Raw genomic sequence first — 15,707 nt, 5'->3', positions numbered from 1 at the left:
GCATTTAAAAACACTGTTAGGGGGCAGCGGTGGCTCAGTGGATTGAAAGCCAGACCCAGAGACAGTAGGTCTTGGGTTCAAATTTGGCCTCAGATACTTCCTAGCTATGTGACCCTGGGCAAGTCACTTAAACCCCTTGTCTATTCCTTACCCTTCTTCTATCTTAGAACCATTTTTTTTTTTATCCTGGGTTCCATTCTAGGAGCATAGGGCCACAACCAGTAGGCAATGGGTCATACAGTCGCTCAGGGTCGCCTAGCTGGGAAGTGTCTGAGCCCGGGTTTGAACCTAGGACCTTTCGTTTCTAGGCCTGGCTCTCAATCCCCTGAGCTAGCCCAGCTGCCCCTACTTTAGGTTGCAGTTTCTTTAGCAGATGTAGTTTTTAGAGGGTGGGGTTGCTAGCCCCACGCCCAACCTTCCTCCTTTTTTCATCCGGGCTAGGGACCGTCCTTGGCCCAGGAGTGGTAAGGGTGGGCAATTGGGGTCAAGTGACTTGCCCAAGGTCACACAGCTGGAAGTGTCCGAGGCCGGACTTGAACCTAGGACCTCCAGTCTCTAGGCCTGGCTCTCAATCCACTGAGCCACTCAGCTTAGAACCAATACATAGTATTAATTCTAAGACAGAAAGTAAGGTTTTTTTTTTTTTTAAAGCATACAAACATTGTTAGCTTTTACCAGTCTACCAAAGGGGTCATGACCCAAAAAAACTTATAAGAATTCTTTATGGGGGGCAGCTAGATGGCTCAGGGGATTAAGAGTCAGAGATAGAGATGAAAAGTCCTAGGTTCATGTGGGGAGGAGAAACACAGAAGAAAAACAACTGCTTAAACACATGGGCTGATGGGGATATTATTGGGGATGTAGACACTAAACAATAACTCTAGTCCAACTATCAATAATATGGAATTAGGTCATGATCAATGATACATGTAAAACCCAGTGGAATTGTGCATCGGCTAAGGGGGGTTAGCGGGGCTTGGGGGAGAGGGAAAGAACATGAAACATGTAACTATGGGAAATATTAAAAATAAAAATTTTTTTTAAAGTCCTGGGTTCAAATCTGGCCTCAGATATTTGCTAGCTGTGCGATCCTGGGCAAGTCACTTAACACCCTTGTCTAGTCCTTATCCTTCTTCTGCCTTAGAATCAAAACACAGTATTGATTCTAGGACTGAAGGTAAGGGTTTAAAGAAATAAAACTCCTTATATAGTTCAATCTCCTCATTTTACAAGTGATAAGAATGAGGTCCAAAATAAATGCTTTGCCCAGTATTACTTAGTGAGTAGTATCAGTTGGGGCTAAAACACAGAGCTCCAATTCCTAGTCCTAATTCTCTTTCCAGTACACAAGTCTAACTAACTAATTTGTCCCTTTTTCTGTTAGGCCCCAGGCTGGAGCTTCAGGCCTCAGTTTCTTGCTGGTGATGCCTGTGCAGCGGGTGACCAGATACCCACTCCTCCTGCAGAAGATCCTAGAGAACACGCCTCCTGATGACGAGGCCTATGAGGCCTTGCAGAGGGCCACCAGAGCCATGCAAGAAGTGAATTCCAACATCAATGAGTATAAGAGGCGGAAGGAAATTGGTAAGAACATTGGCAAGTTGGTAAAGACCCTCAAACTTCCAGATTATTTGGGTTCTGGCACTGGAAAAATACATGTTGATGCTACTACTCCATAAAAACATGAATTTTAAGGAGGTGATGTGACTGAGCAAAGACAGAAAACTTCCCAAGCACAGAGAAACCCAATATTAACAATAATCATAACTACAGTGCTTTAAGGCTTACAAAGCACTTTCACCCTATGAAGTGATTAGAAATAGAAATAGTGGTTAAGAAAAAAAAAGTGGTTAGAAATAGAAAGAGTATTATAATTCTTATTTTATATATTTTATATATGTATATTATATATATTTTATATATTATATATGCATATATTTTATACATATATAAAAATATATACTTTATGTATTTTATAATAATATAATTCTTATTTTTACAGATAAAGAAATAGACTTCAAGTGGTTGGTTGACTTGGCCAAGGCGATATGCCAATAGGAGTAGGGTCTCAAACCCCCAGGTCTTCTGACCCCATGACTGCCCAAGAACAGTCTGTTACAACATGTGGCTTCTCAAACTGGAAGCCCCATCACTCTTTTATTGGGAAGGAACCTCACGTCTTTGTTTTTTCTTATCCTTATGGTCCCCAGGCGTCACCTTACTTGTTTCCCTTACTATTATGTTCTGTTCCATAGCAGTGACCAAAAACTGGCCTTAGACCAAACTTCTTTGGGAAAGGTTTGTTCTTTCATGTATCTCTTACCCCCTGCTCTGTTCCTTACTCCCCCACAGCCACAAAATACAACAAGTTGGAGCATCTGACAGTCAGGGAGAGGTTGGCCAGAATCAATACACATTCTATCTCCAAGAAGACTCTGCGCCTAAGTCAGTTGTTCAAGCAAGAAGCTGGGATTGTGACCAAGGTGAAGTCCTTTGTTATTTCTGTCTCCTGGCACCATGCTGTCCTGGTCCCAACAAGTGGGAGGTTCTGCTGGAAGACTCTGGATGTCCAGGAGGGCAGAAGTGTGACTAAGAATATTTTTTATCTGGGGCAAAAACATTTGGGGGAGAGCATAGAGGACAACTGGGGTGGGAATGATGGGCACAGACAATAGTTCAGCTGGTAATGGAGGGATAGCACATCCCTTCTCCTGCCCTCCTTCCTCATCTTCTGTTCTAAAACTCAGCCTTTATCTGGGGGCATACCTTTCCCCACACACTTCCATGGGTGCAAATGCCAGCGTGAGGATATTGTTCTTTAGACCAACAGAGGAGAAACATTCTCTCCTGAGAAGCACTACTCTTTAGATATCGGCCCCAGTGGCCACAACACCCTAATTACAGCTCTGCAAGCAGGAGATTCAGAGGTTGTGAGTGTCCTGTGAATGCCATTTGTCCTACATAATGATCATAATTCATTTTTCTATAGCATGTTTATAATTACAAAACATTTTGCTCGTAAAAGTACTGTACAGTAGGTAGTACAAGTATTGATTCTTTCTATTTTGTAGGTGAGGAAACTGAGGCACAGACTGATAATGTGAGCCCAAAGTCAAATACTTACAAGGTGTGGAGCTAGGGTTTGAACTCGGGTCTCCTGTTTCCAAGATCAGTGTTACCTTCATGATATCACATTGCTTCTTACCGTAAGAAGCCCGGCTGCACCTCCTGTAGGCTAGAAAATATAGATTTCAATTGTCCTGATCTCTTTTGTCATTCTACAAGTGTGAAAAATATTGCAATTCCAGGATATAGAACAATGTGGCTAGCAAAATCGATTCAATATGCATTTGTTAATTGCTTGCTATGTGCAAGACCTAGTGCTAAGTGCTAGGTCTACAAAATAAAAACTTGCATTATCCCTGATAAGGAGTTTACATTTTTACTGGGAGAAAAGAAGGAAAAGGATGTTGCGATGGGGAAATTGAGGATATTTGACTACTGGTACATAGCAGGATTAGAGAGAAAGATGTATAAAATTTGGAGAAGCCACAATTCCATATAAATCCACTTGTGTTCTTGAAAATTAAAGAGCAATCTAGTTGTAATTTAATGGGCATTAACCTTAGTAAAGACTCTTAAATTTAGATTTTTCCTCCTAAGCCTTAAGAGACAGGCACTGTCAAGGATATGGCCCTTCCAAAAGGAAAGCATCAGCAGAAATAATCCAGAGCCTTCAAAATGTGACTCCTCTAGCAGAGACCACATCACTGCCATTACCCACTCCCATGCTGCCACTGTAAACCCTTTGCTTCAGCCCACTTGACTCTGCCTCTAATGCACTGACCTTGATTTCAAACTGTGGACTTTAGACTTGGATCCTTGACTTTGATGACTTGAAGTCATTCTCCTCTCTTAGGGTAGTCTCTGAGTTTACTTTCAGGCCATACCCAATCTATTCACGTAAACACCTGGGAATCTGTTCCCCAAAGTTGAGGCCCTCTTGTTCCCCAAAGCTCTCAAATTCTAGGTTCTCCTAGAGCAGCATTGGTGAAGGTTTTCAAGTTCGTGTGCCCAAACTACAACTTCAAGTTGCCTATGAGCCCCACTGTAATGCTTCACCAATGCTGAGGGCAGCTGGGTAGCTCAGTGGATTGAGAACCAGGACTAGAGATGGGAGGTCCTGGGTTCAAATCTGACCTCAGACACTTCCCAGCTGTGTGACCCTGGGCAAGTCTTGACCCCCATTTCCTACCCTTGCCACTCTTCTGCCTTGGAGCCAATACACAGTATTGACTCCAAGATGGAAGGTAAAGGTTTTAAAAAAAAACACACTTCACCAACGCTGCCCTAGGGTAAGATAGGCAAGACTCGAACCATTTCATCTCTGCAGACAATCTCAGGTCCTTTTTGTTGATACATAGATGCATTGGTTCTATGAGAATTCTTTGCTACACAGTCATTGGGTTTGGATGAGAAAACACCTATTATCTCCAACATTTTGTGCTAATTCCAGCAAATTCCTGAGCAAAGGGGAAAATATTTGGGAAAGGTTGTATTTTCATTACTAGTGAGAATGAAGATTGTTAATCCATTGTGCCTTCTTTTGGAAACTGTGTCCTAATGCTTCCTTGTGAACATTTATGACCAATGGTTGAATGGTTTTAACTGTTTTCATGAGCTGATTAAATGTCTGAATATACCAAATTTGGTTTATAAAATAGGTTTCTTCTCTGGCTTCTCCACTTAAAAGTTTTCATTGTTGCCTTCTGTGTAAAATCAAACTCAATCAAACATTTAAGCACCTCCACGATATGAGACCCCCTTCCTATTTTTTCTCTTTTTCTCATACTTTTGGCTAACCTTTACACATACAATAAACTGTAGCCAAGGTGGATTAGTTACTGTCCCTTCTCTATGTCATAGGTTCTCATTACTACATATCTGCTTATATCCAGTTATTGAAATTCTTTATATCCTTTAAGGTCCAACTCAGATCTCCATCCCCTCATAAAGCCTTCTCTGACCCCTGGAGTTTGATAATAATTGCTCTTTCTTTGAAGTTCCCAGAGCCCTGCTCTAATAAACTTATTGTATTGTCTTTGTAAGTTTATGAGGGCAAGGGCTATAGTTTTTCCAAACTTTGTACTTCTTTCTAACATAATATTCTGCATATTTGTTTTTCCGTCATTCAGTTGCAGTCCTGCCCAACTTTTTATGAACCTGTGGAGCATACCATCCACAGTATGGCAAGGATACTGAAATGGCTTTTCATTTCCTTCTTTTTTTTTAACCCTTACCTTCTGTCTTAGAATCAATACTAAGTACTGATTCCAAAGCAGAAGAGTGGGAAGGGTTAGACAATTGTAATTAAGTGACTTGCCCAGGATCATATAGCCAGGAAGTGTCTGAGGCCAGATTTGCATAGAGTTTTAGAAATGGAGTCATGAAAACTTGGATTCTAATTCTGCCTCCAGTATTGACTAGCTATGGATCAGAGGTGAGTTACTTAATCTCTCTATGAAGCTAATACCTCTAGGTAGTTCCTATCTCACCAGGTTTCTGTAAAGCTCAGATGATTGCAAGATCTCTAAGCATTATATGACCATCAGATATCATCATTGTTATTTCGAAATCTAACTTTAATCAATTGGATTTTAGACTGAAGACAGGGAGTTTGATGATTTAGAAGAGAAGTTCCACTGGGTGGCATTATGTGTGAATGAGCTGAAGAGCAATGTGGCAGCTTACTTGGATCATTTGGAGGTAAGTGCTCTGTATGCCCAACGAGATCCCACCAGCCCCACACATTAGCATCATTCAGAAAGCTCACAGGTAAGGCAGATGATGGAAGGTGAAAACGAGAACTTCACAGTCCTGTCAGTGTCAGGAACTCTCAGGTTGAGGTGGGTATCAAAAACAACAAAAAAGTTGGGTACTGTTTCTTCAGTTACATTAGGGATAAGAGGAGTACCCAGGCTGGAGCAGGACTGCCAACCAAGGTTGATGGAATAATCACAGAACACAAAGAGAAGAGAAAATGATTTAATTCTCCTTGTTTTCTTTGCTGAGAAGATCTTTTGACTTGGTTAAGGCAGAATTAAAAAAAAAACCCTTAGGGGGCAGTTGGGTGGCTCAGTGGATTGAGAGCCAGGCCCAGAGAAGGAAGATTTTGGGTTCAAATCTGGCTTCAGACACTTCCTCACTGTTTGACCCTGGACAAGTCACTTAACCTCCATTGTCTAGCCCTTATGGCTCTTCTGCATTGGAACCAATACACAGTATTGACTCTAAGAGGTAAGGGTTTTAAAAAAACACCAGGGAATGAAACTAAAGACAAATGAGACATTAAGAGAGGAACTATTTAGCTTCTAGAGTTCAAGTCACTTGGCCCTGCTTCTGGTACAGGTTGAACTAGTTGGACTCAGAGGTCCTTTTCTATTCTCAGACTGATATATTTGGTTCACTTTTGTTGTTGTTCAGCTGTTTTGGTCATGTCCAACTCTTCCTGACCCTATTTGGAATTTTCTTGGCAAAGACACTAGAGTGGTTTGCCACTTCCTTCTAGATCATTTTACAGATGAGGAAACTGAGGCAAACAGGGTTAAGTGACTTACCCAGAGTCACCTGGATAGTAATTATCTGAGACCAGATTTGAACTCAAGAAGATAAGTCTTTCTGACTCTAGGCCTGGAACTCTATCCTCTATGCCACCTAGCCACCCTGTTCAAGTACATTTTGAACTAGTTGGACTTGGAGTTCCTTGCCAAATCTTAACCTCAGCAATGCAAAATACCAGTCTTAAGAATGACCATCAGAAAAAAAAAGAATGATCATCGACCACCAAATGCTTGAGCAAACTAGTACTCCTTAAACATATACCATAGGGCCCCTGGGCTCAACTTCTTCTCTTTTTTTTTTTTAGTGTCTACATCTTTTATTTTTAATTTTATTAAAAAAATTATTTTTACTATATACTTAGTAACCACCACCAACAAAAAAAAATTAACTAAACAAATGCATAAAAAAGTATTAGGAAAACCACAAACTCTACACTGTTTATAATTTGTTTAAAAATATATAAACCAAATATGTATGCTAATATAAACATCTTCTGCATTTGAGTTCCCTTTGGATAGGCTCAACTTCTGAAGTCATTTTAGGGCCCCTGGGCCTGTCTGAGTTGGTGAGCAGATTCAGACCGGCTAGACTTGGAAAATTCACTCTGGTTAATAGCTGTCCTTGAGGGATTCTGTTGGAGCCCTGACCACAATCACATGTCTGTCTTTCTTACTCTCCATTTTCTATTGTTTTCCCATTTAAATCATCCCCAATGCTGACATACTCCAGATGACATTTGGATTTGTTAGGGGAGGATGCCCAGGGTTCTTTTCCAGCTCGTGTCTGTGGATTCTTATTACCTTCGTGCTTCTGTCTGTCCCTTACTCTGGCCCAGACTTTCCTTAGGATCAAACCATATGAATGTGACCTGGAGATGGAAGGTGGAGCTGTGCAACAGTATTGCTGCCTCACGAGAGACCTGCACCTACTGGTCTTCTTGGAATTTGTAAGTTCCCTGGTTTCTTTCTCAGGGAGATGGTGAAGTCCATGGAACAGGAATACTTATAGTGTGTGAAGTCCAGGCTTAGAGTGAGCTTGCAGGGCAGAGAGATTTTGGGGGCATTAAAGACAAAAGATGAGGGGCAGGTAGGTGGTTTCGTGGATTAAGAACCAGGCTTAGAGATGGGAGATCCTGGGTTCAAATCAGGCCTCAGGCACTTCCTAGCTGGGTGACCCTGGGCAAGTCACTTAACTCCCATTGCCAAGCCCTTGCAGCTCTTCTGACTTGGAACCAATATGCAGTATTGATTCTAAGATGGAAGGTAAAGTTTTTTTAAAAATAGGCAAAAGTATGGTAGGAGAGACAGGAGCATAGCTTCTTTAGTCCTTCCCTGTCTTCCTTGGCCTTGGCCCTTTTCTTTTGGACTTGAAACAAAGCACTATTCGCCCCCTGGTGATATATATTTCGCATATAGATGCGAATGAGTTGTATCTTTCATATCTATATATGAAAGATAATTCCTGTTTTCAGGGAACTTACATTCTTTTTTTTTTTTAAACTCTTAACTTCTGTGTATTGGCTCCTAGGCAGAAGAGTGGTAAAGGTAGGCAATGGGGGTCAAGTGACTTGCCCAGGGTCACACAGCTAGGAAGTGTCTGAGGCCAAATTTGATCCTAGGACCTCCCATCTCTAGGCCTGGCTCTCAATCCACTGAGCCACCCAGCTGTCCCCAGGGAACTTACATTCTAAAAGGAGGAGAAAGGGGGCAACTGGGTAACTCAGTGGATTGAGAGTCAAGCCCAGAGATGGGAGGTCCTGAGTTCAAATCTGGCCTCAGACACTTCCCAGCAGTGTGACCCTGGGCAAGTCACTTAACCTCCATTGCCTAGCCCTTACCACTCTTCTGCCTTACAACCAATATATAGTATTGATTCCAAGATGGAAGGTAAGGGTTTAAATTAAAAATTAAAAAAAAAATTTTAAAGGAGGAGAAAGCACCTAAAAGGGAGGAGGTATTTGGGCATCAAAGCTGAGGAAGAGAAGTTCATAGACTCAGGAGGTTATAAGGAATCATGTAATTTGTGTTAACTATCTCTGAGTCATCATGAATAAAGCACTCTGGGAAAGTACTATGAAAATGTGATATTAGTAGAAGTAATTGTAATATTAGTAGTAGCTATTCTAAAGATGATTATCAAATACAATTTCTATTTGTTAATAGATAGAGCTGGAAAACCCAAGATATAGGATAAGAGATTTAGACATGTATAATTTATTAATAGTCCTTTCCAGGATGGAGAGGAGCTTTAAACACAGAATCCCATTTCTATAACATCAGTTGGATACTAAAAGAGGATGAGTGCTATGCCTTCTTTTATTTTTTTTTCCCCAGTATGATAATTCTTCAAAACTTAAGAGAGTTAATTCCCAAACTGCTGACTAGGTCGTAGCACTCCAGGATGTGGCAGGATCCCTCAAATGATGCTTCTCTTCTACAGAAGCAGCGACTGGAAAGGCTGGTGTATCGCCCACTTCACCACCTGTCCAAAGCCCTCCTGGGGCCTCAGAACCTGATCAAGAAGCGTCTGGACAAACTGTTGGATTTTGAGCGGACGGAAGAAAAGCTGGCTGAGATGGGCAGCATGACCTATGAAGAGGAGGCCATCAGACACACCTACCAGGCCCTGAATTCCCTGCTGGTGTCTGAGCTTCCTCAGTTTAACCAGGTGGCCACCCAGTGGCTGGGTCAGATCTTGAACACACTCATGGCCCTCCAGAGGGATCTTGCTCAACAAGTGCTGCAGAGGGCAGAAAGAGAGTTAGCTCGGGTAAGGAAAGCCTCCCTGGTCCTTTGGGTTCTGGGTAAGAAATGAAAAGGGTGACCTACCTATCAACCCCTTTGTAATTATTTGTCATACTCCTCAATGACTTCCAGAGAGATGGAGGATAGAGGTGATCATGACCCTCTTTTTCTTCTTCTGCCCCTGCTTTCCAGTAATAATCCCAAATGATGAGACTAAGAACAGGGAAAATATGTACCTGTTGTTTCCTTACTGCTAAAGGGGCAGAGAAGGAGGCCACTTCCATCCTGGGGAGTATAGTGAGTGATTAACACACTAGGAAGTCAACAAGGACAAATGAGAAATGGATTAGGGTTGAGGAGTAAAAAGTAGCCAAGCACAGTGTTTCAAGGATCCAAGAAAGCATGTTCTGAGCAGTATTGTACCGTGCAATTATTTTTTTAAGCCATGCCCAACTCTTCTGACACTATTTGGCAAAGATATCAGAGTGGTTTGCATTGTCTTCTCCAGCTCATTTTACAAATGAGGAAACTGAGGCAGCCAGGGTTAAGGGATTTGTCCAGGGTCTGGTACTGGTTGGAGGCCAGATTTGAACTCATGAAGATAAGTCTTCCTGACTTCAGGCCCAATACTGTGCTGTCCAGTACAGAGACTGCAAATGAATTTTGACAGTAGCTGTGCCAGTGGGCTCTGCTAGACAGAATTTAGAAGCCAAGCCTGCCTGGGTGGGGAATTTCCCACTTGGAGCTGGTTTAAGGAAACAATAACTGCATACTTTTAATTTGTTAACAGTTTGCTTCCTATAGAGGCTCAGCTGCAGCCTTTCTGATACTCCACCCCACCACTCTCCAATCCTTGAATCTTAATCATTCCCATGACTACTCAGATACAAAACCTGCCCCAAAGCACCTTGTAATTTTCAGACATAAAAGAGGTTTTATGTTTGAGGAAGCTTCCCAGGGAAAAATATTAGAAGTCACAAGTATCTTTTGAAATTTGTAAGCTAAGGGATTGTTCCTCTAGACCTGTGATTTCATCAGCCTTGGGAAATTTCCAGTGTGGAAACTCCCTCCACACATTCTGGTCAGATATATAATAATAATAAATTATTTATATAAAACTCATCTGTACCATCTAGTCTTAGAGAGTTGCCTGGGTGGTGGGGCAGAGGTTGTGTGTGGTTGGAGGCACTAAGAGATTAAATGACCAGAAAGTTAATGTGTTAGAAGCAGGACTGAACCCAGGTTTTCTGGACTGATACTGGCCCTCTGTCCAACATGTCACATTGCTTCTCTGAAACAAGTTTATCATGTATAAAAGGAAGCATTCTGTCACTCATCCAAACTTTGACATATTTCTAATGTTATTATAAAATATAACTAATATTTATATTTGGGGTATAAGCAGAATCTATAAATATTAGGGAAATTAATCGATGACAGATACAGCATAGATTTTTGAAGGAAGATAGAATGTTTGTGGGGGTGGAGGTGAAGACATCTCTAATCTTTGAGTTTGATATCATGGGGGCCAACTTTAATCTTTCATAGCACAAACATCCTTTGATGCTATTATTGAAGGCAAAATCCTGGACCAAATGGATCAGAGTCTTACCCTAATAGCAGTTGGTAGGTTTACCACATTTCCTTCTAATCCTAGTCTCACACATATGGATACATGGTTACTTCAAAAGGGCTGATTTCCATTGGGCATCCATACCTTCTCTTCCTAGATGGCTCTTTATTCTTCCTTGATTTAGTAAATCGTTGAATAAGTTACTATGACTAGAGAAAACTGCCCTCTGGTGGCCAACTGCCCTGGACTTAGCTAGATTGGCCCTCAGATGACTGTCATTTGGCTGGTATGATCTGCTTGAGTTCATGCTCAAAAGTATATCCTTCAAGAACTCAAGGCTCCCTCCTTGTCATGACGAGAGGTCTTTTGACCTGCTTAGAACATAGGAAATGATTAGCTTTTGTCAAATAAGCAATAATTTTGTGTATATTGCATGAGACAAGGCCATTTTCATTCGTTTCTCTTCTAATCCATCTTTTGCTGGTTAGTCTCTGACTTCAGTCTCTTTTCCCTAGCTGCCCCATAGCCATGTTTCTGAATTCGACTTCAGGAAGCTGATAGAAGACACATTAGGCAAAACCAGTGCCCAACTCCACACCTTCTGTCAGAACTTTGAGAAGGTGCTGCCAGTTCCAGTAAGACAAGTAAGTGTTTCCAACTGACCGGCTCTCTCATCACTACCCAGAGTCTCTAAAAAGTAAACAGGGCTCTAACCAAAGTAGACATAAGTTAATAGTTATTGGTGGTAAAAGCAGAATTTTGCTATAGTGCAATACCACTCTAATTGTATACTTAGAGTTTAGTTTTCTATCTTGGGAATGGTTTTGCTGGCTCTGTGAGTATTTTCACAGTGAAAACCATAGTACAGTGGAACTAACTGAGAACTTGAAGTATAGACTAAAGGATTGTTAAGCTCTTTCTTTCTCAACTTCTAGATTCTGGCATTAAGTCATGCTCCTCATTTTACAAATGTGGAATCTAGGACTCAGGAAAGAAAAGAAACTTACCAAAGGTCACACAATGAATGAAGACTAGAATGAGAACTAACTCACAACCCAGGACTCTTTGTTTTCTATCAATGTTGTATTTTGCCTTAGAAGATAAAGCCAAGCAGAATGAGGAGGTAAATGTTAGTTCAGTATAAAGAAAACCTTCCTCATGATGAGATGCCTTTTGGAAAGAATTGTCCTCTCAGGCACAGATTCAATAGCTACTTTTAGCAGATCATAGAAAAGTATATCTTTACAGGTATCTTTTCCACATCATGGAGATTAAGGGTACAGTATGCCTACGGTCTGGAAAATCTACGTGAAATTTTTTGGACCTCTTTTTATACCAGAGAAGTAGTCTGAATTTTTTCTTTTTCTTTTATGGGATATTTACAGTACTTTATTATAAAATTTGGATTAAGTATTTGGTCATAGGCTAGATGTAGGTCAATGTTAGCATTTCTAGCTTTTGTGTGTTATCCGCTGGCTTTCACATTCTTTTTGCAAACATTAACTTTTTATTTATTTTAATTAAGAAAGAAATTGTGTATATTTATGGTATTAAAAGATAAAATACATTAAAATTATACAACACTATATGTATACCTTATGCATTTCTGAATTTCTAGCCTTTGTGTGTCATCTGTGGCTTCTGCAAAACTCCCCCCAAATTCCCATTTAATTTTTTGTGCTGACCTGTGATGTATTGAAACCATAATGGGGAAAGTCGTGATGTGGAAGGGATACCTCTGTGTGTGTGTCTGTGTCTGTGGAGTGTAGACTCAGGTATAGGCTGGATTAGGTGCCTTCTAATAGGATCCCTCTAACTGGGATAGTGGACGATTTTATGACTCATCACACCTTCTCTTTTGCTTAGCCACTCCAACCTGCTGCAGACAGACAGGTCCAGGCCCTCATGAGCAAGTATAGCCCCAGCAAACTCTACCAGGTGACAAGTAACATCAGCGGTAGTGGGAATCTGGCTCTTACCCTTCAGAAAGGGCAGGTCGTGGCTGTCCTTCAGGACAGGGACATCAAAGGCAATACTAGTCGTTGGCTGGTGGACACTGGAGGTACGTACACAGGGAACTGGAAAGTATCTCTTCTTTGGGGAAAGCCCACAGACACTCCACAAAGGCTGTTCTGTAGAACATTCAACAAATCATGTCAACCATGTCACATAAAGACTAATAAAAGAAATAGCATTTTTTTTTTCCTGGACAAGAGAAGGCTTAGAGAGTACGTGATCAGTGTTCAAAATATCTGAGGGGTTGTTGTGGAGAAGAGAAATATAAATATTAACATCTGACATTTATGTGTCACTTTAAGATTTATTCAGCACTTAACATAATTGTCTCATTTCGATCATCACGATAACTCTGTGAAATAGATTCTAAGATTATTTTATAGATGAGGAAATGAGGGGAAGGAATTTTCCCAGGTCACACGACAAGTAAGCCACAGAGAATCCAGTTCTTCATGACTCTAAGCCTGACACTAGCTGCCTGGCCATATTGCAGAAAGATTATTAAATTTGTCTTGCTGGGCCCCAGCAGGAAAACAAAAAACAAAAACTAGGAACAAGTACACGTTTGAAGGAAGTAGACTTTAGCTAAATATGAAGAATTAATCCCCAACAATCAGAGCTATCCAGCAATGGAATATCCTGTGCTGGGAGGCAGTGAACTCCCTCTCACTTGAGAAATACCTAAGAAGCAGCTCAATAAACCACTCATCAGGGCTGCTCTAAAGGAGATTTCTGCTCAAGTATGGTCTGGACAATGCAACGAACCCCTGAGGTCTATTCCATCTCTTAGATCCCTGGGCTCATTTGTCAATGCTGAGTGAATCCTGTTGTGTATATGTTATAGTCCTCTATTTCAGACCTTTGTATTGCAAACATTGGCATAAGACTCCCATTTTGGGTGACAGTTGTAGTCAGTATTGGATGTGGGTGCCAGTGCTTCCTATTAGCTGAAGCATATTTGGAGTGCTTGGGCAAAGTTTCAGGATGTCCTGGGTATTAAATAACAGGAGCTGTTTTATATTCACACTCACAGGGTTTTTCTTTGGGAAAATCAGCTTGTTTCATGTGTCGTCTTCTTCTTTTTTTTAACCCTTACCTTCTATCTTACAATCTTAGTTTTAAGGCAGAAGAGCAATAAGAGTTAGGCAATGGGGATTGAATTACTTGTCCAGGGTTACATAGTTAGGAAGTATTGGAGGCCAAATTTAAACCCAGGACCTCTCATCTTTAGGCCTGGCTCTCAATCCACTGAGCCACTTACCTGCCCCTTGTCTTCTTCTTAAAGGTGTCTAGACTTAGAGGAGGGGAAATAGTGCCAAGAAATAGGTGCTCAGGGCTATGGGCCAGAACTGAGCTATAAGTACATGGTGCAAGGTGTTATTTAGGGGATTCCCAGTTCATTCATTTATATAATTCCTAAACACTTTATTTGATTGTCCCAATCCCTCAGTCAGTAATGACCTTCTTCTTAGATCACACATAGCATTTTATTCTTTTTGTGTACTTTGTTATACATCTCCATTTATGTCTGACCCATTTCCTATAATATAAGCCCCATGAGTGAAGATATACTGTTTTATCTGAATTTTATACCTCTCCCCAGGCCTCCCAGGATCTAGCACAGTGTTTTACCCTTTTAATAAATTTTTGTTTAATGAAGGAAATTGGAAACGTATCTGTCCCCACCAGAGAACAAACTGCCCATCTCAGAAAAATTTCCATGTGCTTTGCAGGCAATCGAGGGTATGTGCCAGCTGGAAAACTAGAACCATATCAGGTGGTCCCACATGAGGAGCCCAGCATGCAGTCAGGGTCAGGGGATGGTTTCAAGTTCCCTCCAGCGGAGACTCCCAGGGCATCGGCCCATGTTGCCATGCCTGTTTTTCAGGTAGGTTTCAAAGAAAGGACAGCAACTTGAATTTACACTACTCCTTGTACATAAATGTTTCCATTTTCTCCTTTGCCAAAGAGCTCACAAGTGCTTTAAAGAAGTTATAGTAATGATATTTTATATCAGTTTTTCTTCTCAAGGACTCATACTCCTGGCATCATAGACTATTCCCTTATAATAAAAAAAATAGGTAAGAAAAATCAAAGCAACATATTTGGCCATGTCTGATAATATAGTCCTCATTTCATCCTAACCTGGTTACCATGTGCATCTGGGGAGATAGTGCATTCAGAGCCTGAGGATTCAAATAAATATTCCCTTTAATAAAAGCATATTAAAATATCCCCAGGGGCAAGCAGTCTCCAAGGCAGTTGGAACGTATTTCCTGACAGTAAAAGCACTTGGAAGGAAGTTCTCTAGCATCTCAGAAATTCTCTACCAAAGTCCTAAAAACTACTTTTCTATTCTTGCTCAAAAAGTCCTGTCACTTTTCTAAAAAATAAAATATATATAAAAAATAAAAAAGTCCTGTCACTGAGCTCAGACCCATTCACCTGGAGGCAAAGTTAACTCAAACTGCCCCAAATCTGCTCCTATAGCTTCTTTTTTTTTTAATTTTTAATTTTTTAGAAAAAATTTTCCAGGGTTACATGATTCATGTTCTTTTTCCTTCACTCCCCCAACCCCCCCCCATAGCCAACTCGCATTTCCACTGGTTTTAACATGTGTCATCGATCAAGACCTATTTCCATATTATTGATAGTTGCATTGGTTCCATAGCTTCCTAACTCACAAGAATCCCTGATGCTGTTGTGGGGGTAGGGGAGGAACAGTGAGTAACTCCTACCTCACAATCCCATCA

General features: G+C 40.9%; 1 protein-coding gene across 1 annotated transcript in view; it reads left to right on the top strand.

Annotated features, from left to right (window-relative positions):
• ARHGEF37 (Rho guanine nucleotide exchange factor 37) overlaps positions 1 to 15,707 on the top strand; it is a 54,518-nt gene that overhangs the window by 29,616 nt on the left and 9,195 nt on the right. The window contains exons 4-11 of the mRNA XM_044661799.1: positions 1,385 to 1,584; positions 2,353 to 2,483; positions 5,662 to 5,766; positions 7,457 to 7,567; positions 9,061 to 9,390; positions 11,454 to 11,582; positions 12,805 to 13,000; positions 14,688 to 14,842. Of these exons, the coding sequence (XP_044517734.1) occupies positions 1,385 to 1,584; positions 2,353 to 2,483; positions 5,662 to 5,766; positions 7,457 to 7,567; positions 9,061 to 9,390; positions 11,454 to 11,582; positions 12,805 to 13,000; positions 14,688 to 14,842 (1,357 nt within the window). The remainder of the gene's footprint in view (positions 1 to 1,384; positions 1,585 to 2,352; positions 2,484 to 5,661; positions 5,767 to 7,456; positions 7,568 to 9,060; positions 9,391 to 11,453; positions 11,583 to 12,804; positions 13,001 to 14,687; positions 14,843 to 15,707) is intronic.

The sequence above is a fragment of the Gracilinanus agilis genome, chromosome 2 (genome assembly GCF_016433145.1).
Source record: "Gracilinanus agilis isolate LMUSP501 chromosome 2, AgileGrace, whole genome shotgun sequence".
Classification (NCBI taxonomy): Eukaryota; Metazoa; Chordata; class Mammalia; order Didelphimorphia; family Didelphidae; genus Gracilinanus; species Gracilinanus agilis.
Note: the sequence above shows the minus strand (reverse complement) of the source record. Positions and strands in the feature narration are given on the sequence as shown.